General features: G+C 36.1%; 1 protein-coding gene across 2 annotated transcripts in view; it reads right to left on the reverse strand.

The window, feature by feature from the left end:
• Positions 1-1,547: 1,547 nt before the first annotated feature.
• The window catches only part of TRAK2 (trafficking kinesin protein 2), a 75,242-nt gene continuing 49,923 nt past the window's right edge, over positions 1,548-26,866 (reverse strand). Inside the window, exons 4-16 of one of the 2 annotated variants that reach the window (XM_054479116.2) lie at positions 25,263-25,339; positions 23,649-23,765; positions 22,416-22,625; positions 21,811-21,889; positions 19,632-19,762; positions 19,121-19,195; positions 17,223-17,360; positions 14,127-14,206; positions 13,629-13,832; positions 12,036-12,334; positions 10,535-10,801; positions 8,419-8,524; positions 1,548-5,552 (exon numbers count right to left, since the gene is read on the reverse strand). In XM_054479116.2, coding sequence (XP_054335091.1) covers positions 4,877-5,552; positions 8,419-8,524; positions 10,535-10,801; positions 12,036-12,334; positions 13,629-13,832; positions 14,127-14,206; positions 17,223-17,360; positions 19,121-19,195; positions 19,632-19,762; positions 21,811-21,889; positions 22,416-22,625; positions 23,649-23,765; positions 25,263-25,339 — 2,459 coding nt within the window. In that variant the 3' untranslated portion in view covers positions 1,548-4,876. The remainder of the gene's footprint in view (positions 5,553-8,418; positions 8,525-10,534; positions 10,802-12,035; positions 12,335-13,628; positions 13,833-14,126; positions 14,207-17,222; positions 17,361-19,120; positions 19,196-19,631; positions 19,763-21,810; positions 21,890-22,415; positions 22,626-23,648; positions 23,766-25,262; positions 25,340-26,866) is intronic. The other variant, XM_063648330.1, reaches the window with a different exon arrangement.

Consider the following 26,866-nt stretch of genomic DNA (forward strand, 5'->3'; position numbering starts at 1 on the left):
AGGAGAAATATCTAAAGTAGACGACAGGTTGATGGGTGCAGCAAACCACCATGGCATGTGTATACCTATGCAACAAACCTGCATGTTTTGCCATGTACTGCAGAACTTAAAGTATAATAATAATAATAATATGTGCCAGATGCAGTGGCTCATGTCTGTAATCCCAGCACGTTCAGAGGCCAAGGCGGGAGAATCGCTTGAGTCCAGGAATTTGAGACCAGCCTGGGCAGCATGGTGAGTCCCTATCTCTGCAAAAAATACAAAAATTAACTGGACGTTGTGGCACACACCTGCAGTTCCAGCTACTTGGGAAGTTGAGGTGGGAGGATCGACTGAGCACAGGTTGAGGTTGCAGTAAGCCATGATTGTACGACTGCACTCAAGCCTGGGTGACAGAGCGAGACTCTCCCTCATAATGAACAAACAAACAAAAAAACAGATACTAGTGAGGCTGTGGAGAAAGGGGAATGCTCATACACCATTGGTGGGAATGTAAATTAGCTCAGCCCCTTTGGAAGGCAGTTTGGAGATTTCTCAAAGAAATTAAATCAGAACTACCATTCAACCCAGTAATTCCACTATTGGGTATACATCCAAAAGAAAATACATCATTCTACAAAAAGATGCATGCATTCATGTTCATCGCAGCATTATTCACAATAGCAAAGACATGGAATCAACCTAAGTGTCCATCAGCGGTGGACTGGATAAGGAAAATGTGGTATATATACACCATGGAATAGTATGCAGCCATAAAAAACCCTGAAATCATGTCCTTCATGGCAACATGCACGTAGGTAGAGGCCATTATCCTAAGCAAATTAACACAGAAACAGAAAACCAAATACTGCATGTTCTCACTTATAAGTGGGAGGTAAACATTGGCTACTCAAGGACATAAAGATGGCAACAATAGAAACTGGGGGCTATTACAGCAGGGATGGAGGGGGGAAAGGGTTGAAAAACTATGTATTGGATGCTATACTCTGTATCTGGGTAACAGGATCAATCATACTCTAAGCCTCAGCCTCATGGAATATATCCAGGTAACAACCCTCCACATATATCCCAGAATCTAAAATAAAAATGGAAATTATAAAAAAAAAAGAAATTAAATTGTGAAGAAGACAGAGTATCAAAAGACCTTTTCTGTTAGAGTCTAACAATGTTCAAATTTAGATTCTTGGAAACAACTTTTAAATAGCTAAGAGCGTCAACAGAAAACTGTGGACTACAGGAAAAGAACTGCTTCATACTTCCCGAATCTTCTCAAACTTCGTATCTGCATATCAATGACTTTAGATTTTATTTTTATGTTGCTGTACTTTTGCTAAGGAAGTATTATGGTATACATAGATACTGTCTATTCTATTTTAAAAAATATCTAGGAAAATACATTAAGATCTGTTTATTATTACTATTAGTGGTTTCTTGTGTATGTGTTGGTTTGACAAGTAGAGGTTGTTTTCTAACCAAAAACATAACAGAAAAGATTTAGTACAGGATTACCTGTGCAAACAGCTGGGACAAAGACACAGGGAGACAAATGAAAATTCAAGCTACTCATGTTTATTAACTGATCTACATTTGACAAAACAAAGATAGGTGCACAAAGAGCTGTTTGACAAAGTCAAATCCCAGGTATCGAACAACAGTATCCCCTGGCTCCCCTAGAGGGCACTTGTGCCCACTCTGAGGGGGATGTCCTCTGCCATGTGACGGCTCAGTTATCACACTGCACTGCCGTTGGACTGCATGTGGAGTACAGGTCTGCACGCATCTGACATCAGAGAAGTGGCCCACTGAACACTAACAGCCCTAGTTCTAGATGTCACAAGTTGATGTTAGTAACCACCAAGTACTAATTCTGTACTAAAATGGTCAGAAAACAAGCTTTGAGTACTGTGTAAAATTATACCCTTTATAGGGAATAGGCTCTTGTAAGCTGCCTTTTAACTTATTTCCTCCCTTGCCAAAGTCTATTCATTTATGCCAAATCAAGAACATATAGCACAACATTTTCTAAAAAAGTACTTTAACAATGGTCATTAACTTCTCCCTAAGGACTCATGCCTAAGGTTATTTATATAAGATTTGGGATCTTCATAATTTAGGAGAACTTTTAATTCTGAGCTCAGGAAGATATTTCTCCTACTAGACAATAGGACACTGAAGAAATACCTGAGGTATAATCACTGAAAACCTTCTTAAAGGAGAAAAAAAAAAAAAGATTGAGGTTTCCTATACTGGCATGAAAGTACACACACAATTTTTATCATAGAAAAAACTAAAATGTGAATAGTACCAAAACATAATAGATAAATTGGGAGGAACCAGCTATTAGGCTCCAATTCTTCTTACTATATTTTGCAGACAATTCTAGTATTATAGAGATTATCAGGATATACCAAAAATGATTTTAGGTAGAAACTTCAAAAAACAGCAAAACCCAGTTTTAAGACAGGATTCCTTTCTAGAGACATTACACAACAGTATACAATTAAGGTGTTTCTGGTGGAACATCAACAACAATGTACTTACAAAAAATCTAAGTCTGGTTCTTTTTAATCAGATGTGCTTATTTGGCTGCTAATACACCCCCAACCATCCTGCCTCCAAAGTGATCATTTAGTCATTAATTATAAAAAAGTATACAAATTATACTCAATACAGAGCATGGCAAGATCTAGTTCAATTCATAGCTTTATGTAATACACATAAATCGGACAATTTAACGTTGTACTACTCTCTGGCCCTACAGTTTCCTACTTCCTGATGTTTCCTGGAAACTTTAACTGTCCAGGCAACAGAAACATTAATTACTTCCTTAGGGAACAAATAAAAAATTTTAAGAATTGGCTAAAGTAAGCACCCCAGAGTCACTTTATGAAATACAAATTCAAATGGTATTTTTTAAAAGTGAATTGGAATATGCGGGAAATTTAAACAGCAGGGATTCTTCTATTTAATGCCTGCCCCATTCAGGGCCACTTATATTCACATATAAACCTGCTTGAATCCTTTCTGAATGTGTACACTCTATTGACCTCAGCACAACTGAGTGAAGGGGAACGAAAGGGAGAGACCGTCTTCACTCTTTGTTTTTGTGGAATTTATTTAGAAAAATTTTATTAAGAGATTCTAAAAAGTATAAGAAACTAACACATTTTTACCACTGCATTCATGTTGGCTTTTTTGAGCACATAGCTCTAAGTAGGGGGATGGCGGGGACACCTCAAAAGGGTAGAGGAAGGACTCTCCTTGGCCTGGGAATAGGTGTGCCTATGGGAACCATAGGAGCAAGAGTCAAGAGTTCTTCAGAAAACTGCCTTTAAGTCAGGACAAAGGACAAAACATTTGCAAATTAAGCACCAAAAAGATCAAGTAATTTACTTGCCATTTTCATAAACAAAATAATTAGTCCCCTCTCTCATCTTTTCTCTATCATGTCTTTTGTATAAAGACATTTCTTTCTGAACCGCGTGCTGTCTAGACAAAGCCACGTCATCTGATGAGAAGCAGACTTTGCTCAGTAACGCTGAGAAAAAACAGATCTACTTCTTTCCATTTCTTAGCCTGTGTCAAATGCTGAATGCTGAAATCTAACCCCAGAGCCTCACTTTGCCATTTCATACAGATTGAATAAAAAAAAAGAACCTTAGAGAAAAAGAAAAAGCTTTGATTCCCCCATTAAAAAGTGTATTCTCTAATTCTATAAGTATCAAGAAGGCAGATGTGTTTTATTTTACATTAGGGAAAAAAAAACACACAATCTCAAAGCAAGCACCTGGGTTTTACTTCAGTTTACAATAATTTAATGTGCCTGAGAATTTTTGTGCAAATACATGTCATCTTTCATTAAAAACATGCATAGCGCACTTTGGAAAAAGTTGGTTTAGTTGTAACCAACTTTTCTTACAAAAAAAGTTTACATATATAAATATACAACATTCCCTAATTCCTATTGATTGCACTTCTGGCTTAACCCCTTCCAGCCTCCAAGGAATTTTTGAAAACATGCAATTATGTTTGTATTCCTTGGCTACTGTACTTATTCAGACGAAATAGTCTAAAAACAAGTTTTCTTGGTTCCAATTTACTCACATTTTGCTTCTTAAAAGTAAATCCCTCCCACCCTCTACCCAGTTGTTTTTTTTTTTGGAGGTTGTATAAAAATACAAATTTAAAAAATGAACTTTTATTAATCATAAATACAAAATAATTGAGTGGTATTTGGGCTCCCAGGGGCTCAAAGGCCTGAAAACAGAAAGGAAAATAGGAGTCTCCACCTGTGATTCAATGAAAAAGATGAAACTCCTAATTTTGCTAATGCTGCGAGCATACCATTTGATGGATACATAATTTAACCAGATATCAACAGGGGAAACATATAAGCCATCTCACTGTTGTCTCAGTATAGACTGAGCTTACCCCACCAACCCTTCAGAACGGCTTTCTATAAGCAATAAAGCTGCTCCTTTTCTCTTCCCATCCTTCTAACCTGGGTTCTTTCTGCTTTATGCTTACCAGAAGTAAATGTGCCAGCAAGTTCAGTATCTCTGTATGTTTTAGTATTACTGAATTTATTTGTATTCACTTTTTATGTTCAAGACAAGAAAACTCAACCGAAGGAGTGTATTAAACCTTTCTTTTCTCCCTCTGAACACTCATGGCCCATTCATTTATACTTTCAATTTGCCCGACTTCCTCCATTAGGGCTCATCCCAATTTTATTTCCATTCCTCCATTCCCCCTTTCACATTCACAACCCTTGTGCAACATTCCTTTTCTCTCAAGTCAGACCAGACCACATGTTTCAGTGCATATCTATCCTTCATGTGCTAACTTGTATAAGAGGTCAGTTAACTGCTGAACCTCAGTCCTCCTTCAGGACACCCATTTTGGGTGAGGATGTGCAAACTGGGGCAGCAAAGCTACTCATTATGACTGGAAGACTCTGATTCCTCCTTAGTCCACCTAATAAACTGCTACCTGAATTTAAATAAACAGCAGAATCTGGTTTTTGAAGACCAATTTCTGCCTCCTGGCATCTTCCATTCTCTTGGGCACCAGGGTTCTTGACCACTCTGGCTATCCCCAGTCTCTTCAGCCTGTCCACTAAGTTCATCTTCAACTGGCCAACATCAGGAGGGTTCCGGGAGGGTCTCAAGCCATACATCTCCTGGAGGAATGTCTCAGCCGGTCGAGAGGCCAAAAAATTTTCAGAGAGATGCACTTGAGGCTCAAAGGGTAAAGGAGAAGGGCAAGGTGAGAGAGATGGTGAATTTGGTGGTGTGGAAGGGATAGCCAGGGATTTAGGGAGAGGCTGGAGGGGGTTCTCTGAAACTGGGCTGTGGTACACTTTGGCAGAGATGCCCCGCTCTTGTAGAAGTTTGGCCAAGCTCATGGTGCTACTGAAGGTTGTAGTGGAATCTCGTCGGTTGGTGATGGACTCACCAATGCTGAGTCTATAGGACAAGGCAGGAGAATTCACAGCCGTGTTGGATGAACTGCTACCACTACTTCCACAGGATAATGAAGGGAACCCAGAGCTTAAAAAAAAAAAAAAGGGGGAGACAGTGTTTAAGAATAAAAAGCAAGCTCCAAGCTGGCATTTAAAGAAATTATAGTAGTTATCCTTGGTAAATATAAAGTAACAGGCAACAAACACATCTGTAACTGTACGCTGTGGAACAGATCTGGGGAAGGAAAATTTTGACATGATACTTCAACGATTAATTATTTGTAATTTGTAACTTAGTAATTAACTTATTAAAAGATTTCTTTTCAGTGGGACATGAAAGGTATTGCTGTACTCTTAGATAACTTTATTGTTAAATTTTAACTCTAAAATGTACATCTGTAGAAATACAGTTAAATTTTATGATAGACGGCAAAGAAATTAGAAGATTAAGGAAAGTAACCTTTAGAATGTTTATTCATATATCCATTCCATAAAGTGAGATACACTGAGACAATAATCCATGGGTAAACAGTTTACCAACTTTTAAAAAAATACAATCTTTCACAATTAAACATGAAAGCTCTTCTAGGAGAAGTTTCTTTCTTTTTAATCTTTTAATTTTATTTCGTTGAGAAATAATAAACTTCTAATTGTTAAATTTCATTTTCTCAAGAAATGTTAATTTCAAACAATAATAGTATAAAAATATCCATAGAATGAATTTTTCTCAACCTTGACCTGAAACATGTGTTTTTAGGAAATTAAAAATAACTAATAGCTTCAACAGCTATTCAGTAATACTTCTTCAATATTACTTCAGTATTTAGTAATACTATTGAATATATAGAAGTGAAGGTGAGCTTGTGCAGAGGACTGGCCCTGTAAATCTTGCAGTTTGGCTAACTCTGGGTATATAGCCCCAGTTGGGTTATTACTTGTCTGCCCTAGGACCAGTCACCTCAACCTTCCATGCCTCAGTTTACTTTACACAATACATACTTGCCTTGCCTACTTTTATAATAATCAAATGAGAAAATTCTTATTCTACGCTTAGTCGAAAAGAAAAACTAACAAATCATGTACTTGAGGAAACGGTGATGAAACAGAGATGGTACTTCTTTAGCCAATTTCCCCGCAAAACAAATGTTACCAGTATTTAATAGATCAACTTTCACTTCAACACAAAATACTCAATATATTAAATATCAAGATATCAAAAATTTTAAAGATTATGAACAAAATATAAGCTTAAAATTAACAAACTTTCTAAAGCACCAACTTGTATAGAAACAGCAAAATTCAAATAAGTTTGACTCCCTGGTCAAACCAGTCCAACTAAAAGCCTCTGATACGGAACAGTCTATATATTGTATTGCCAGTCTCTAATCTCCCTATTTCTACTAGACTCTAGAACTGCCTGTCCTTACCCAAATTGTACACTTCATATAATGGCATCAACCTGTATTAAGAGTCTCCTCAAGAACCAATTTTGTAAAACTTGCTATCTTGATGACTATAAGAACAATGTAGAAAAAAATGCATATTTTTTTTGTTACAGACTTTATTGGGATCTTTAGTGGATATCATCCAAATGCTTCCCTAAATAACCCATTTGTTTCTATTTTATAGACATGGTGAATCATAATCTTATTTCCCTCCACACTGGCAGCTAGAAAGTTAAGACTCAAATACATGGCTAACCTTAGCAAGCTAACATGGCTAACATAAGACTTTATGGTACAATTTGCACACTAGCTTTATTCTTTTACCCATTTTATATCCTTACTCTTGATTCCCCTTTGCAACATCTTTCTTTTCTACTTCTAGTTAACATTATTATTTAATGCACTTAATTATAGTAGTTATCCTTGGTAAATATAAAGGAACAGGCAACAAAAACATCAGTAACTGTACACTGTTACATGTTCTACATATCTTTAAAAGCTACCTTAGATCCTTTTGGGAATTGTTAGGACGGAAATGGCATCAATATGGCTTAATAAGGCACTATATATTACAATATTCAAGTTCTAGCCTATGTAGTAAATAATTTGGCCTTGCCTAGAGAGGTCTGGCCTTTGCCCTCCGCTCACAACTAATAGGAGTGTCTTTGGCTAGAGTGGAGGCTGATCACGCTAAATCTTAGGGTGGGCCAGGCCACACCCAATAGTCTTAGGGTGAGGAATGGCCATGCCAAAAAGACCAACCATGTGATTTAGGGTAGGGCCTTTGAGTCATGCGGTATCAGTTGGCCAGAAGGCTGAGTTCAACTCTGTTGAACTGAGTTCAATCAATCATACCTACACAATGAAGCCTCAGTACAGACAGACTGTAAACACTAATACTTGGGTGAACTTCCTTGGTTGGTAATATTCTGTGTGTACTGTCACATATCAATACCAGGAGAGTAATGAATCCTAAGGACATGTGTAGAATCCTCCAAGACTCTGCCCTATGCCTTTCTTCCTTTGGATAATTTTAACCTGTATTCTTTCCTTGTAATACAGTAGCCACAAGTATAACAACTTGCTGTGAGTTCTGTGAGATCTTCTAGCAAATTACTGAACCTGAAAGCGGTTTTGGGAACCCTCTGCACTTCCAGGTGTTGTCAGAAGTGAAGGTGAGCTTGTGCAGAGGACTGGCCCTGTAAATCTTGCAGTTTGGCTAACTCTGGGTATATAGCCCCAGCTGGGTTACTTATTAGTTGTCTGCCCTAGGACCAGTCACCTCAATCTTCCATGCCTCAGTTTACTTTACACAATACATACTCACTTGCCCTGCCTACTTTTATGATAATCAAATGAGAAAATGCAATGTGAAAATATTCTGAGACACATTATCACAGAACATTAATTAACATTCTGGAAATTAAAATGAAGGTAATTTTAAAAAGAAATTCATGAAAATATAGCTGAGGAAAGAAGTGAGGCCCCAGATTTCCCAGGCACTCTTACCTGGGGGTAACCTGAGTGATGTCAGAGGGATGTAATATTCTACAGGTGGTGAAAGTGAATGTTGAGTTTGTGCATGACAGGCACTTTCCTGGGTTGGCAGTTGCAACTGAAATAGATTTTTAGGGAGCAAATACAAGATTGAAAGACTAGATTAATAATGTAAAATGCTCATCATTATTTATTAATAATATAGCATTTATCAAGTACCTTTTGTACTAAAAATCCCCAAATCTGGAAATGAAATAAATATACATAAAGACTGTACCAGGATCAACTGGTTAGTATATAGGTGAACCCAATACTTTAAAACTGTAAAGCAAAAGGCATAAACAAAGATTAGAAATGAGAAAACTGAAAAAATACATTAAAAACATCAAGATCCAGTATCCAAAAGATTCAGCCAAATTTATCTACTCTAGTGGTTCTCAAAGTGTGGTCTGCAGATTCTGTGGGAGTCTACAGGTCAAAGCTACTTTCATAGTAATGTTAAGACAGAGGCCTTTTCTTTTTGACTGGGTTGACATTTGCACTGCTGGTGCAAAAGCAATGGAAAGCAAAACTGATGGCTTCTCAGCACAAAACAAGGCAATATCACCAAGTTGTACTAGTCTTCTTGTTATGCACTTGGTATTTTTTAAAAAGCCATATTCACTTAAGAATGTCCTTGAAGTAGCAGTAAAAATTATCTATTAAATTTTGAATCTTGGCCCTTGAGTCTTTTTCCTGTTCTGTGTGATGAAATGGGAAGGATGTATTAAGCACTCTTGCTGCACACTGAGATACAGTGGTTATCTAGAGGAAAACACTTGTGCAACTGATTTGAAATTTTCTCATGGAATACGATTTTTACTTGAAAGAACTAACAGACAAACTATAGTAATTCAGACTTGGGTGTAAGACAGACACGTTAAAAATGAATGAAGTGAGCCTGTCCTTCAAGAAAAACAGCTAACAAAATATAAGCTTTCAAGAAAAAGTTAGTTTTGGAAAACCTGTATCCACTACTGAAAGCTTGAACATCCTTGAAGACTTTTCTGATAAGTAGGTGGTGATATTAATATGATTTTAATATTTTTATGTAATAAAATGTGCCAATATTTGGAAAATCTGCATAACTCCATGAACCAATCAACATTTTCTAAATGATCAACGCATGATCTTAAAAATCAAGCACGGCTCAAAGATACATTCAAAATGTAGGATACAACCAATGCATTTTATTTTATTTTTATTTTTATTTTTATTTTTTTAGTAGAGACAGGGTTTCACCATGTTGGCCAGGCTGGTCTCAAACTCCTGACCTCAGGTGATTGTCCACCTCGATCTCCCAAAGTGCTGGGATTACAGGTGTGAGCTACCACACCCAGCCTGACCAATGCATTTTAATGTTAACAAAGTAATGAAAAGTTCATTGTTAGGGTTTCAGATCTCACATTTCTACAAATGTTCAAGAAACTACTACTTACCTAGTTTTAGTGTAATATCAAAAAATAGCTACAAATATCTGAAAAGACTATTAAAACACTCTTTCCTTTTCCAACTGCATGTTTGTGCCTGGCTGCATTTCCTTCATATTGTTCAACCGAAACAACATATTGCAACAGACTGAAGGCAGACGCTGATAATGAGAATAAAGCTATTTTGTATTAAGTCAAAAATTAGAGACTTGCACAACTGTTTTTCTCACTATGTAAAAAAAAAGCTATTTTTCATAAAACATATTTGTGTAACACAATTATTTTAAATGAGTTAATACATATTTTTATAGTTTCTCAGTTTTGATTTATGATATATTAAATGTCAATAGATATAACCTGCACAGATAGGCTCTCTGGAATTCTCAATGATTTTTAAGAGTATAAATAGTTCCTAAGCCCAAAAGGTTTGTGAACCACTGACTTGAATTAATCCAGCTCTCTACCCAATCTACTAATGCAGGCTGGCTAAGATAAAGTGGAGAGAATTAGGAATGCCACTAATGCTATAGATTTTCATTATCTGATATCCAAGATTAAGTACCCTCCAGTAAGCAGAGGTAGCCAGCTGACTGTCTAATAAGTCAGAATGCAAAGTACTTCTGGTTATTATACCATATTCAACCAGACACTCTTCTCACCTGTAACTGGTCCACCTGCTGAAGTAATGGGTGGCAGGAAGATACCCATTACTGGCTTGGATGTTGAAAGTTTCTCTTCCACTTCAAGAGGTTGCTGAACCTGAAAAGTAATACCCTCTTCTTCATCCTCTTCTAAATCTGAGATGTGATAAATGGTATCCCTAGGCAACTGGGTAAAGCCTTTAGTAATGACACCTGGTCGTGGATCAAGGATGGTTCCCAAGTTTGGTTGAGCAAGCTGCTGCCAGTGATACAGAGTTTGTGATCCTGAATATGCAAAACGAAGGAGGGGGAAAAGGCATGTTTTACATTTCCCACAAATCTTAAAACACAAGCTAAAATTATATGTGTAATAACAATAATGACAGCAATAAAACTATTTATTTGGTGTTAATTTGGTAAAAGCTGCAAATTGAAGTTTTCAGTGGAAGATGACAAGATGTTGAAGGTATGAGTAATTATCTGTTTTAATAGTTAACTTTGAGAAGGACACCTAAAGTGGTGAAAAAACCCCAAGGAGACACCCTTAATAGGAAAGGAGCTTAGCTGCTGAGGCAGTGATGGAACATACGTGCCTAAGAGGTGGGCTGTATTTTCCCAGGTGACAAAAAAGTCAATACTTCTCTGGCCTGGAACTATGCCTATGCAGTTGAAAGTCAAAAGCCAGGCTCCCAGGGAGAACAGGAAAATGAAGAAGATAATGAAAAGGAGGATATGTTCTACTGGTTCCAGGCTACAGAACCCTGGTGAATGATCATCCCAAGTAATTGCACCAGATGCAATGCCTAATTATGTCACTGTAGTCATTTCATCCTAAAAATGGCAACTCCGACAAATATCTGCACTGATCATTAATGAATACAACTAAGTTATAAAATCTTTGAGTTTGAGGGGTCTTTGTAAGTTACATACTCAAAATTTTATTTAATGCAGAACTCTTCTAGGATAATATCAGAGAATCATTCAATGATTGTCATTATTCCAGAAAATGAAGGAATTTATTTTGAATTCAAGTTCTTTCTTAGGAGAGAATAGAAACTGAACTGATAAAAGGAAAAATACAGGTACACACACACCTCTAAGTCAATTATACTTTTGGGTAAAAGTATAATTTTTTTGAAATCTTTTGAAAAGGAAGGTGGAGATGAATTATTATCTCTAGACCATTATCATTTATCATCTTATTCATCTAACCATGGAAACTGCTGTCAATGATATTCCTTAGCAAAGGACAGAAAAAGATTACTCCTCCTCCCTGCTCACGTTTATATTAAAAAACATCAGAAGAGAACTGCTGGCTGATGATTCAGAGAATGCAACTTTCTTCATTCATTAATTTTCCACAAAGTACTACAGTCTTGCCACCCAAACAGCAAGATTAAGGGATAAAAAAGATCATCTGCACATAATGTTCCTATAATTAAGACACAAATCTCAATTCCAGGGAAAGGAACTTCCAGTAAGTCACGTGGCTTAGTAAGGGCCCTTACTGATTTATTACCTTCAAGGGGCTTGACAATTTGTAATTTTTCTGGCATAAAACCTCGAAGGCAACTGGCACTGCTGAGGTCTGTGATCTCTGACTGGTTGGTGCAGAGAGAGGGAAGGCTCTCTGTCGGGGTGACACAGCCACTAACCCCTTCCTTCTGGTCCGCCAGAACCTGGATCTTCCGCTGCCATTCTTCAGCAAAGAACTGCTTCTCACTTAAATAGTTCTGTCGACGCAAGCTAAGGCGATGCAGTGCTGTAGCCAAATCACTATCTCCAGAGGGTCCTGGTTGGCCCATCTTCTGGGAGCTCCTATAGGAAAATCGCGTTCACTGATTAGATCTTGAGGATCATCAGCATGATCCAGACCTCTCCTTTCTATAATGGTAAGCATTCAAGAGGCTGATATTAAAAACATGGTATTTTCCTAGATACCTGGAATATAGAAGTAATAACAACAAACCAAAATCACCAACAACACTATATATCATTTTTACAGATCATTTCAAATGACTTGAAAGGCAAGATAATACTTCATTGATATTCTGTGTTTTCTGAATTTTATATTTCATTTAATTTATGAAACTACACATTCAACCACCTATAAATTCATATTAGGTGGTCACAAAAGTAAATATTATATTTTGCTGAATCTGTATCATAGATTGCAAGAGGTACCATTATTTTATGTATCATGAAGAAGGAAAAAAACGCTACCGATTAAACTAAGGCATACTATCAGTTACAAAACATAATAATTTAAAAAATATTAAAATATGAAAAAAATTTGCTTTGGGCCACAGAATCACCCATCAACACTGCAGAACATTTAAAAGAAAATAACAAAATTTGTATATAATACTACATTTTTATGGTTCTCTGATGCCCATTTTTTGACTTCAACACTTTTGAAACTGGAAGCTACCTTATAATTGATATCAAATGGAAGAGTAGCAAGCTAAGTTGTGGGTACTTTGGGATACTGGGGTAAATCCACATAAACATGTTTCAGATCTTCTCCTAAGATAATTGCGTAACAGTGAGGCGGTAGGACACAAAGCTACTGTGGGTGCAGAACACTGCCCAGGACAGACCAGGCAATGCAACTGAAACCTAGTGTGATGAATTTTTATGTTAGGAAACATTTCCCTTTGGTGCCAAACATCTATCTTTCAAAGCTTTCAGCTCACTTTTCAGTAAAGTTGTTTACCTTCTAGTTATATAGAATTCAACATACTGAATTAATAAAAAGAATGAAAAAAAATCAAGTTTAAATAAACAGAAAATCGACAGCACCTCGATGGTCCTCAAGATGTATTCAAACTTACATTTATCCTAAAAATCACCAAAGTGGTTGAGATTATGAGCACGGATTATGAGAAGGTGTCATCCGATGTATTCATGCTAGTGACCAAATAGATTCAAAAAAATTTGACTTTGGCATGATCTGTCTCATGAATAATGATACAAGGCATCATAAGTGAAGGGAAACTCACAGTTTCAGAACCTTCTTGGGATAGTAGAGTAATGCTGGAATGCGTGTATATGAATCTGGTGCGGCAATGTGAAAAGAAATGCAGAATCACTGTTATCATCGGATTCCTACCCTGCAACCTCCTCTGAGCTGCTCCCCTGGTTCAGGAGTGATTTGTCCTCTGTTTGCTGAAGACCAGACTCAAAAGGTTTTGCTGTCATGATGACACTTGAACGGTTGGAGCCTGGAATGGGTAACAGAGCTGGGAATGAGATAGAGCGGCCCCGTGTGTCATTGGCAATCCTGACGGTGTCAAATACCCGCTTCTGTTGGGCTCTGTCAAAAAAGGAAGTGTTCATTATTATCGTTGCTAGACACTAAAGCATCTAGAGAAGAGACGTGTATGTGCAGTCCATCAGAAATAAAGCCACCCTGAGGAGCTATTTAGGAGAAATAATCAGAAAATAAGCTTTCAAACAAGAGAACTCTCTCACAAAAAAAGGACACTGTGAGGAAAACACTGAATAGTAAGCAAATTACTACTGAATCTCATAATACTTGCCACTTTGGATTGTGGCTTCTTTTTAATTTGTATTCCAATGATTAACAACACATGTGATCTGTACTTACTTTTGTTTAAAGAGAGAAGATTCCTCATCCAAACTCAGCTTTTTACGCATAGTCCCCTCAATCTCAGCTGCCAAAGATTCCTAAGAAAAAGAGTTTGAGATTTCTAAAGTGATTGTTGCCCTTAAATTAACAGAGTCTCTACAACCCTATACTTTTGGTGTTATAATAAAATACAAGGAAATAGTCAAGGCTAACATTCAGGGGAAAAAAGAAATTCTGGAAATATAACTTTTAAATAAGAACCAACTACGTTTTCATAATTTTTTCAAATAGGAAAGTAGTGGAAAAAGCTAATATGATAAATAGAAAATATATGTGCAGACACACAAAAACAAAAGTTCTGAAAGGCCATAGACCCAGTGTTGACAGTGATTCTGTGGAGGGTGAGATTTAATGGTATTTAACAATTTTTTTTTTTTTGCTTTTCTGTAATTTCTGGCTTTTCTATAATAATCATGTATAGCTGGCCAGGCGCGGTGGCTCACACCTGTAATCCCAGCACTTTGGGAGGCCGAGATGGGTGGATCATGAGGTCAGGAGATCGAGACCATCCTGGCTAACATGGTGAAACCCTGTCTCTACTAAAAAAAAAAAAAAAAAAAAAAAAAATTAGCCGGGTGTGCTGGCGGGCACCTGTAGTCCCAGCTACTCGGGAGGCTGAGGCAGGAGAATGGCGTGAACCCAGGAGGTGGAGCTTTCAGTGAGCTGAGATCGCACCACTGCACTCCAGTCTGGGTGACAGAGACTCCATCTCAAAAAAAAAAAAAGAAAAGTAAAAACAAAAATACCAACAAAAAAATGTATAGCTTTTATAATATTAAAAAATCACTTAAAAAAAAGAACAAGCAAGCTTCCTCTTCCCCCTAGTCAGGGATGAGGACTAAATCTAGTGTTGACAGTGATTCTGTAGAGGGTGGGATTTAATGGTATTTAACAATTGCTTTTTGCTTTTCTGTAATTTCCAACTTTTCTATAATAAACATGCATAGCTTTTATAATATTAAAAATCACTAAAAAAAAAAAAGCAAGCTTCCTCTTCCTCTGGTCAGGGATGAGGACTCAACTAATATGGGTGACATGCTCAGTGGGGCTGAGCTGAGGATGACTGGAATTGGAGGCAATGGTGTGAACTCATGATTTTATATATATATATATGGATGAAAACATACATATATACATATATAGTATAGGTATAGGTATGAAATACATATATTTCCTAGTCCTACCTGCTGAGAGGGCCTAGAAGCCACAATACTCTAGTAGCAATCAATGGGCACACCTAGCACCCAGATCTTGGATTCGAAATACAATTCTTCAATAAAAGTAACCAGAGCTCTTTGGAGAAATGGCTGATTCCAGGGCTGGGACAAAAAGTACAAGACGAGCTTAAAGGAGATCCTACTGATCATATCTAGGACAATCTGAATATCAAAATAGATAATAATAATCATGGCTTGTAATCTATTGAATAAAATAGAAATCCATGAGTCTATGACATACCTAAGTGAACAAATGAACAAATAAATGAGACAGAAATGCACTAACTTACAAAAGAAAAATGCCAATTAATAAATGTTGAAAAATGATGAAATTTGAAAATCACCATTTGGCAGTCATCACTGTAATAACTCTGCCAGATAAGAACCATCAATGGGTGCTAAAACTAGTGGGTAATAGTTTGATGAGGAACAGGATACTTAGTCTCAAAGTATCTCTCATAAAATGTTTACTTTGATCACTTGGTTGGGGTAGTATCTGCCGATTTTCATCACTACATGGTGAATTAGTAGTGTTAATTTAATTAACTGTTAATTACCATTAACTTTACAGTCGAAAAAACCAGCAGATTACCTTAACCAAGAGATCAAAGTTAATTAATACCACCTGCAATGGGCTAAACAGACATTATGCACCTCTTGAAACCATGCTCTGAGAATATGGCATGATTTCTGCCAAGAATGCATTACCAGAATCTAATCATGAGGATGCATCAGACAATCCTAAACTGAGGACATCCTACAAAAGTCATAAAAGAGAAATAAAGACAGAAGAACTGTCCCAGATGGAAACAACAAAATTCAATGTATTCTTTGAAGGACATTAGTGAGACAACTGGAAAAATTTGAATGGGCTCTGTGGATTAGATAATAATACTGCATAAACTTCAACTTCCTGATGCTGATGGTTGTAGTGTGTTTATGTAGGACAGTGACCTTAAGAGTGTCCAAATGTCCTTGTTTTTAGTAAATACACACTTAAGTACTATGGGGTAATAAGGTATATCAGCAACTTACTGTTAAAATAGCCCAGGGGGAAAAGAAAGAGGAAGAGAGATTGAATGATATGGCAAAAGCAATAATATGTTAAAAACTGAAGAATCGATGTGAGGGATATACAAAAGTTCTTTATACTATTCTTGGAACTTTATTCTAAGTTTAAAATTATTTCAAACGTAAAAAACAAAATTATGTCTCCCTATTTTTAAGAAAATCTACTAAAATGTATAGTTTCAGTCTTTTAAAAAAGTTCACAGGATTGCACAGAAGTTTAAGTATCAGATTGTTAAAACAACTCTTTGAACCAACACTACAAATTCTAATATAAATTCAGAAGTTTTTATTAATTTTTTAATCCAAAAAATACCATTTATAAATGAATCAAACAAAGATGAATCTTGTTCTCATGAAGCTTACATTCTAACAAGTTAAAAATATCAGGAGACTCAAGATTTATTGAAAGAGGTTTTAGATATTCAAAGCACCATTTAAGTAAGTGGCAGATCGTGGGCCTAGGGTAGGATGACACGAGTTTAACTAGTTCTATGGTACACAGTCCTAAACTGAATTTCCTTAGGGCTCATCTTATGTATTATTGATACAATATATCTGGAAAGTCACCTGTTGGAATAAATAAGAGTATTAAGGAAGATGTCAATATACAAATTAGGGCCTAAATCAATAATTGGAGTCCAGAAACAAGGAAAAATCATATAATCTCCTCAGGATGCTTTATACCATCATAAACCATACAACTTTTAGGACAAATTAATCTTAAACAAATTTCTTTAAATACATACCATCTTTCTTAGTTGCTTACCCCAGTAAAAGCTCCATATGATTGGGAGAAGTAGAGATGAGCAGTAGGGCCAGATCTACTACGAAGTTCCTTTATTTCTTCTTGGGATTCATGTAACATTCCTAGACACTCCATATTCCTGTCTTGTAACTCGTGCAGCTAAAAGAAAGGATGGTAGTGTACTTTATTGCCTTCCCAAAACAACATTAGGGAAAAAAAACCCCGAAAACTTTTGTGATAAGTATTAATTTTATCCAGAGGGCTAGCTAACTTTATGAATATCATTTCAATACAAAGACTAAAACAAACTAAGCAAGAAGAGTATATATATATTGAGCTACCAGAATTAGGGAGGGGTGTCTTGGCCAAAATTATACACGAATGTGACTTCCTGAAAGTCTGAAATGTAGCTAGACTACCAGAACTGTCAATTTAATATTGAATGCTTCATACACTTAATGGAGGAAGTATAACAGCTATAGTCAAGTTAGGTTTAGTATAATATTAATCTTTTTAAACAACATCACTCTGAAGTCTGTAAGTGACGATCAAAAGCCTACAAAGTGTTATATACAATGTCAGGGTGCTCAATCCTCCTAAACAAGTAGTTTTTCGCCCCTTGTTTCAGAACCTTCTTTACAACTAGATATACATATCTGATAAAAGAGTACATAATTTTCAGAGTATATTTTAACTGTAAAATTTCTTCCAGTACAGTATATGCCCCAGCTCATCAGAATCACCAGAGTTGAAGATGCTTATTAAAAATGCAGATTCTAGGCTCTCACTCCAGACCACTTGAAGTAGAAGTTCTCGGGATGGTGCCTGGAAATCGCCATTTAAAACTTGCTCTCCCAGGTGATTCTTTCCCCCTCCCTTCTACAAGGTATCACTCTGTTGCCCAGGGTTGAGTGCAGTGGTGTGATTATGGCTCACTACAGCCTCAATCTTCTGGGCTTAAGTGATCCTTCTACCTCAGCCTCTCAAATAGCGGGGACCACTACACCTAGCGTGCATCACTACACCTAGCTAAGTTTTTGATTGTTTTTAGAGATGAAGGTTTTCTTATGTTGTACAGGCTGGTCTCAAATTCCTGGGCTCAAGCCATCTTCCCACCTTGGCCTCCCAAAGTGCTGGGATTACAGGCATGAGCTACTGTGCCTGGCCCCAGGTGATACTAATGCATGCTAAAGAATCACTAAGTTATATTTAATAAATAAAATTTTATGTAGATAGAAAGTAAGAGATTTTTTGCTTCTTCTCCTGACACACCTGCAAAAAGATTTACTACTAGAAATTATCTTATTTTAAAAACTGTTGAGCTAGTTTAGGTCGACTGGTAAAAGAGTGATATACTCCTAAAGAATCTTATAAAGTTGAAGTTTTCCCTATTAATCAAGAAGGATGTTACCACGTTACTAGTTTTAGAGACAGGACTTTTAAAATGCTTTATTCTTTTTTTTTTTTTTTTTTTTTTTTTTGAGACGAAGTCTTGCTTTGTTGCCCAGGCTGGAGTGCAGTGGCACATCTGGGCCCACTGCAATCTCTACCTCCTGGGTTCCAGTGATTCTCCTGCCTCAGCCTCCTGGGTAGCTGGGATTACAGATGCCCGCCACCATGCCCAGCTAATTTTTGTATTTTTAGTAGTGATGGGGTTTCACCATGTTGGCCAGGCTGGTCTTGAACTCCTGACCTCAGGTGATCCACCCACCTCGGCCTCCCAAAGTGCTGGGATTACAGGCGTGAGCCACCACACCCAGCCAAAATGCTTTACTTCTTATATCTCATAATATCATCTTAACCTTTTGTTGTTGCTTTTTAAATCTGGTAATTCTCCTTTAATAATTCTTATTCATCAAGATGAAAGAAACTAGTCACTCTTTCCCCTCCTGAATTACACAAGATAAAGATTTCATTACCTCCATTGTCAGTTGCCGTTGGGCATCTTTGGAAGCTTGCAGGTGAAGTTTTAGTTCTTCCTTCTCAATCACATGCTAACAACATATTAAAAAAGACATGTGAAGCCTTTCCAAGTAAAATATAGCTATTCTCTTTCTTATAAAGACATGTGAAGAATTTCTCTCTGGGGTATCATCTTAAAGCCCATAAAAAGCTAACCTTTCAAATGCTAAATAAGATGGGCATTCGAATACAAAATCTATCAAGGTGTTCAGAGGACAATGGGCATGAGTCAATAATTTATACCGCTTTCTAAGGAAGCACTAGCCCCATTTTACAAAGAGAAAGTGACTTGGAAGTACTTATTCATGATATATTATATGACATAAAGATGATTAAAACAGCAATCAGATTAGGGCATTTTAAAAGGGCAGGGACAATGTTTATTTTGTTTATTGTATCTAGCACTTAGCATGGTGCAAGATACTATGTCAGTGCTTAACAAATATCTGTTGAATGAATGAAACCTACTTCTTTAAGTTTATGCTGAAGGTCTACAATCTGTGACAAAAGAGAGGAAATCTCTTCTTGGTATCGAATCAGCTCATCACTCTTCCCTGACAATTCTTCAGTCATTCTGGACATCTGAGCATTTGTTTCACCTTGGGAGCAAAAAAATTTTTTTTAATTAATATAAATGTAGAGAAGGAGTTGGCAAACTACGACTTGTGAGCTAAATCTTGTTTTATAACAAGCACTGGACTGTCGTGAATAGATTTTTAACATAAAAAAAAAAAATCCAGAGAAACCAATAGAGAAAAATAAAAGTTCTTCTGAAATAGGCAAATGCTGGGAATAGAATAGGAGACAATGAAGCTAAAAAGAGAGATGACTTATAAAGGCAAGCAGGCTAAAGGTTTTGCTTCAATCGTTTTCTTTATGAAAACGATATTTGCTCAATCTTTTTCTTTATGAAGGAAAGAAGGCTGAAAGGAGGGCAAGTGCAAAGAGATAATCTCATTAATTTCTTTGAGAATTCTTTAGGGACGTAAAATCCCACAAGCAATGAAAATTAATCTTAACAAATCTAACAAAGGAACATTTCCAGAATGGAACAGTCACAGTCTATAACAGAATGTGATAAAGCTATGGAAATGCTTCTGTAGGAGACAGACTTTCTGGCATACCCCTTTCAGGGATACGTGGCAAACTGAGTAAAGCCTCTAGAGCAATTCTTATAGCCTGGCCTTCTTACGAACACAAAAATAGAGCCTTTAGAATTCCACTAGGAATTTATTCACTCTCTATTTCATATGAAAAATTTGATATGTAAATACAAGCAGAAAAGCTACTTCTCAGTGTCATGTAAAGCTATTGTAAAATTGACAGACAGCCTCTAATATTTCAAAGGATGGCGATACATAGGCAGGAGATCTGGATCTGAGAGCTCTTGGGCAAGTCATTTCCTGTATTTTAAAGTGTAAAAGGTGGGTAATGGATTCATGGTGGAGGAGAAAATTCAATTTACATTCCTTCTGGTTCTCTAGTATTCTGCTATTCTAAGATATCACATTTTGAAGCCCATAGCCCAAATGAATTGATGTGATATTTTCATATCTTGCTTTCAACGTAAAAGGCTATATACAGTAGTCCCCTCTTATCTGTGGAGGATACATTCCATGACCTGCAGTGGATACTTGTAACCATGTACTGAACTCTATACTGTATATATTATGTGTTTTCCTACAAATAAATACTGGTGATAAAGCTTAATTTATAAATTAGGCACAGTAAGAGATTAATAACTAATAATAAAATAATTATAACAACATACCAGCACACTTTGGTGCCATTACTAAGTATAATAAAGGTTACCTGAACACAAGCACTGCAATATTGCGATAGTTGACCTGGTAACTGACGGCTACTAAGAGATGGTTACTAAGTGACTGAAGGCAGGTAGTATATACTGCGTGGAGATGTTGGACAAACCGATGATTCATATCCTGGGAAGTATGGAGTAGGATGGCACAACATTTCATCACGCTACTCAGAATGGTTTGCGATTTAAAACTCATGAATTGTTTACTTCTGGAATGTTTGATTTAATATTTTCAGACTGTAGTTGGCCACAGTTAACAGAAACGATGAGAAGTGAAACTGCAGGTAAGGGACGACTGTTGTATTTATGGAGAAATTAAATTTATCTTTCTGCAGTGAAGCCAATCTTTTACCAACTGATTTGTTTTAAAAAATTAGTTAACATTAGCTCAAACTAAAACATATTCCTTTAAAGAAACATAACTGGTACTTTATACTCATTGATTGTTAGGTTTTATGCCATCATTTAAGCCCTGGCTCTGCCACTTTATCAGTTTTCTGACTTTGGCAAATCATCTTCCTCTATAGGACTATTTCCTCGTCAACAATATGAGAGCTTTGGTTCCTTTCACTCTAACATGCTATAACTTACTTATGAAACATAGGTCTGTAATGATAATTGCAATTTGAAACAAATATATTTCTTAAAAATACATATGGTATCTTATTTAGGGCTGTAGGCTCAATGTGATATTCTAAAATTTTCAGTAACCATTTAAAATTGTTTCTTGAGATGCTTCTACTGAAACCAGTGATCTAACTTCCGAGGTGGAGATACCCTACCAAAGAATTGTCCAAAAGGTACAAAACAGAATATGTTAATACTCACGAAGTTCTTTAACACAGTCGCTGACAAGCTGTTGTTCCTTTTCTTCATAGGTAACAGTTTCTGTCTTTATGTGACAAGCCTTCAAGAAAAAAATCAGTATGTGACAATACCTTCTAGTGATTTTATAGAAATAACTACAAAAACCTTTAATTCTCATTTGAAGACTAAATTTCATCACTTACAAAGGAAAAAACCCAACAACCTGTTCATACATCTCTACCTGGCTCATCCCTGGCCTTGGCTAAAATGATCCTTGCTTAAGTAGGACTTCCTTGATGCCCATACTATACAAGTTCACAGAATATTGTGATTTTCTGAGATAGTTCTTATCACAGTTGTAACTACTTAGTTACTTGTGTAAACTCCACAAAATACATTTTCTATCCTGTGACTTTCACTATTGTACTGTCAACCTGCTACTATCCACTTTTCAGTGGGATCTAAGAACAATGGAAGGCAAGACAAATACAGCTCCTTGTCCATGACTCTCTAATTGGAATGCCAATAGCAAATCCTTACTTATGCCATATTTCACCTCAATAGTACCTGGACTTGAACTTTATAGCCTTTAAAGTAAAGGAAAATGGCAATTAGGTTGAACGTACCTTGGATCGAAGAGCCATATTCTCTTCTTCCAGTTCCTTGAGCTTTTCTTGCAGCATTTCCAACTGTAGCAACCCTTGAGATAAGCTAAAGGACTCATTGAACCGAAGAGGTGTAGAACAGCTGGAATCAGTTTCACTTTCTTCGGAAGCAATGGAGACGATTCGAAGTAACTCATCTTTCTTGGATAGCTCATGCTGCAGCTGATTAACCTGTCCATATAAAATGCTTGATTTTCATGTTCTTTATTTTGCATTATTTATAGCAATACAGCTTCTAACTCATGGAACAATTATTTTTCATCATAAAAGAAAATCACAAAATCAGCTGCTAGGTTTCACTGACTAACGCAACAAGTACTAAAAAGAGAATAACAAACCCCAGATGCCTCCTAAGTTACAATTTTAGAGCATTAATTCAACAGTACACCTTTTTTTCTATCCTAGGTGAGAAGAAAAGCTAATTTTCTTATTGTATATATATGACAGGAATATAGGAGAAAAATTCACCTAAGATAATAATACATTGATAGTTGAAAACATGACAAAACTGAAGAACCTTCAAAGTATCAGAATAGATCCCTACTTCAAATTCTTATCATAAGGGCTTGTAATTTTAAGATGTATATCATTGTGTATGCCTTCCTAGGAGTACTGATTTAGTTCTAGGAACAAATAGTTTCAACCTAAAGGCTCAAATGTTATCATCCATAATGCATTCATAAAATACAAACGAAACCAGATAAAAATAACAAGTTACAGAAAATTTGAAATGTAACCATTCAAGTTAATAATAAATCAGTTCTCACTACAAACGTTTATTGCTATAGAATAAATGTATTTTCAAAGTTTCTTTTTACTTTCTTCCTTTGTTTGGTTTTTGAATAAAGATACCAACATATTTGGGTACCTATTTTTTAAAAATAAATTTCAGATAAGATCACACACAAAGTCTACACAAAAGGGTATGGATAGTTTTAATATCTAATCAGGGTGCCACAGGTATTACAGGTACTTAAATATAGACTTTAAGTTGACCAAGGTAGTTACGTGAGCTCTCCTCTGTACAATTAACATTTAATTTCTCTACTGATTAGTTTAATGGACACCAACAAAGTCAACAAGTACTGGTGTTATTTATCTATTGTCATCATTTCAGGGACACCTAGGAAAATAAATTTTCAATTTCATAAAACCTAATTATTTCATACTGCAGACATTTGATCAAAGGCTTACTTGATCAAAGGCTTGTCCCAGTTGCTCCTCCAGGGATTCATTCTGCTCAGATAAGACATGGTTCCGCTTTAAGAGAGCTTGTCCAATTCGAGCAGCGAGTTCCAGATCACGATCCCTCTGTTAAAATACCAAATACACCTTTTCTTTGAGTATAAACAAGATTAAATGGCAGTTCAGAAATTTTGTGGTCAGTTTTGGTAAAATCAAAAGCAATGTCCTAGAAAGCATCAAGATTCATTCATTCATTAAAATGAATAAACACAGGGTCTGGCACACACGTAGTGCTTTAAAACGTTGGTCAAATGGATGAACACCACTGTTCTAAATGCAAGAGGACATCTCTTTTCTTGATATCAAGTGAGATTTATTGATCATCCTAGTAAATTAAGAGTCTAGCAACCCAAACTTTAAACTTACAATTTTGGGCAATTGGAAAATCAACATAGTCTTTAAAAATGAGGATAGGGTCTGTACAGTAAAAGCTCAACAAATATTTGTTGAATACAATTGTGTATCAAGCACGGTAATGATACAGAATTAGGTTTTTAAGATATGGATCAGGTAGGTATGTAAAAAAAGAGTTCCATTTCAGGCAAAGCTTATGTGCATTCAGCAGTTTAGAGGGAAGTGCAGCCAAGAGCTCTGTTGTCAACTGGTTGAAGAATGATGATATGCAATAAAACAGGAGATAAAAGACTGGAAATTTTGAGGCCACAGGATTCTGCCTAGAGTATAGAGAAGAAAGAAGTCTCAAGAAGCTGGTGGTAATGATGCAGGAAAGTCTGTAGAAAAGTCAAGCAATAGGCTTCCACCCAGAGTTATTATTTCTGGGCAGATAGTGATACTTCGCAAGGGCATAGGAATTCCATCTGTGTGGTAGTGGTGAAGACTGTATTCTGTAGGATAGAAAACTGTCAATATACATCTCACTGCCTTGTATATGATCTGCTTACAGTAATTATTATATAAATAAAATTAAGCTTCTATCCTTTCTCTCCATAGGCATATGAAAATGGAGGGATTATCTCCACATTTTTAAGGCTCATTTTAAATAATCGCTAAGTAGCATACATAGAAATCATTCTGGAGAGCTGGGGGGAGAGGGGAGAAGGACATGTTAAAGAAAGACTGTCTTCCATAAGATCAACTGAAACAGGTACAAAGGGACTATACATATTAAAAATGCCAGAGACAAAGTGAGCTCAAATCATAGCCCAAACTAAAAGTAAAAAAGGGGAGATGCTCCAAACTGTAGGTATTGATTTGCAATGATAATGATACTGCTTTCTGAATGGGCAGCTCTGCTGTAGGGTAAGTAACAGCAGGCATTATTTTAAAATGATTTTTTTTTTTTGAAGATTAATGCTTTTCTAGGAAGAGGAGGCAAGCCAACACCATTAAATAAATAATTAACTAAAAATCCTCTATAGCATTACAATAATAAACTTCAGGAAACATTCTACTTTGAAATGTCAGTTGTTCCAGTAGCAACAACCTTATACAAAATAACCCAGAGCACGTACAACATTTTCCATTTGATGTGCAAATTTGATAGATTCCAAATGATCCTCAAGTTTTACCTTTTTGTACTGGAGAAAGAAAAGATATTCCTACCTCTGCCAGGAGATGTGTAACCATGTCGATGTCATTGTAAGTTTTGGTCATCTGCTCCACCCTGTCTGTGCCTAGAACTAATATAGTTAAAAACAACTATTTATAGGCTTTAGCAATAATGGAAAAATTTAAATATTAATAAGAATTGAGAGATAACAACAATAAAAACCCCAGCCTTTTACAAAAAGTCATTCAGGAGAATAAAAATATATGTGAAAAAAAGAAATGTTTCATGTATTAGACACTCAAGAAATAGCCCAATCATTGCAAACAAAGTGTATATCATACAATAATTAAGAAAGCATCAAATGATCACAAGGCAGTCACATCTTCACTATCTCCTCCTCCCTTGGTAAGACAGGAAGTTTGGCCACTCACTTATGAGAATCTTGGCTGGGAGAATGGATTAAGTTAATGATTGCTTTACAGTCTAATCTAAATTAAAGTTACTAAGGGGTATTAGTGAGGGGTTATGCTGTTATAAAGGAATTTAATTGGAATTCTGCTGTGATTATCATAACCATCTATGATCATCTACCATGTGAGCTAATGTAAACAAGGAACAGGATTTGAAGGACTTTTTCTGGTTCTGTTATGAACCATAATTCCTTTAAGCTTAATTAAAAACCCTTTACCTGTATAAAATTCTTTCTCCTATCTAGGTCTCAGCTATAAAATAAATTGTATGCTACATTATTAGTCGTATAATTCAAGCCCTGTATTTCTGCACTTCACAAGTTCAGGAATTGTCAATGTACCTGGATAATTTAGTTCAAAAGAGAAGGGCAAATATGACTCCAATGATCCCAGTCACACTAAACAGTATCTTAAAGTTAATAATGCATAACAAAAGAGGGCTCTTTTGACTTTGAACATGATATGTTACTGCAGAACATAATTCTGTGTTTGACTTAGACTGTTTTATTATAACTAGTTTGCCTTGAAGTGTGAAAAGGACAGGGGCTTTGGAGTAGAAAAGCCGAATTCATAAATTTTAGTGAGCTGGAACAAGTCACTTAACCCTTCTGAGATTCAGATAATAAATATGGAGGTGATAACACATCTCATGAGGTTATTAAGAGGATCAAACATGATAATCTACTGAGCAATAAAGTATTCGGTAACTGCTACGTATCATATAACTGTTTATAGTTACTACTCCTTAAACAGAACTGGTAGGTATGAAATGATTCTGACTTTAAATTCTCTGAATTGGCAGTAATTCGTAGTTCCATAGTCCCATCTTAACACTTTAGGGTGCCCACGACTGAGTATGAAGGAATATCATTAGATATGTTTTACTTTTATCTGAGCTTTTTATTTTCTCCCTAGCACCACTGACTAAAATGAATCTGGGAATTACCTATAGCTTAATTATTAATAATAGCCTTATTCCTAGTTAAAAGTAAAACAAAGTGCTGGCTTGATGGTATGAGGAGATAACTAAAAAAGATTTAAACTGAAAATATAAAAACTTTTCTTAAAACCTAGAAATAAACATTTGTACTCCAAGAGAATTTATATTTACAAATAGAGAAACTAACAATGATTTAACCACAGTGATAAGGGAAACAGACTTTTGGGCCTAAGGAATAGACACAATA

Source organism: Pongo pygmaeus, chromosome 11, assembly GCF_028885625.2.
Source record: "Pongo pygmaeus isolate AG05252 chromosome 11, NHGRI_mPonPyg2-v2.0_pri, whole genome shotgun sequence".
Classification (NCBI taxonomy): domain Eukaryota; kingdom Metazoa; phylum Chordata; class Mammalia; order Primates; family Hominidae; genus Pongo; species Pongo pygmaeus.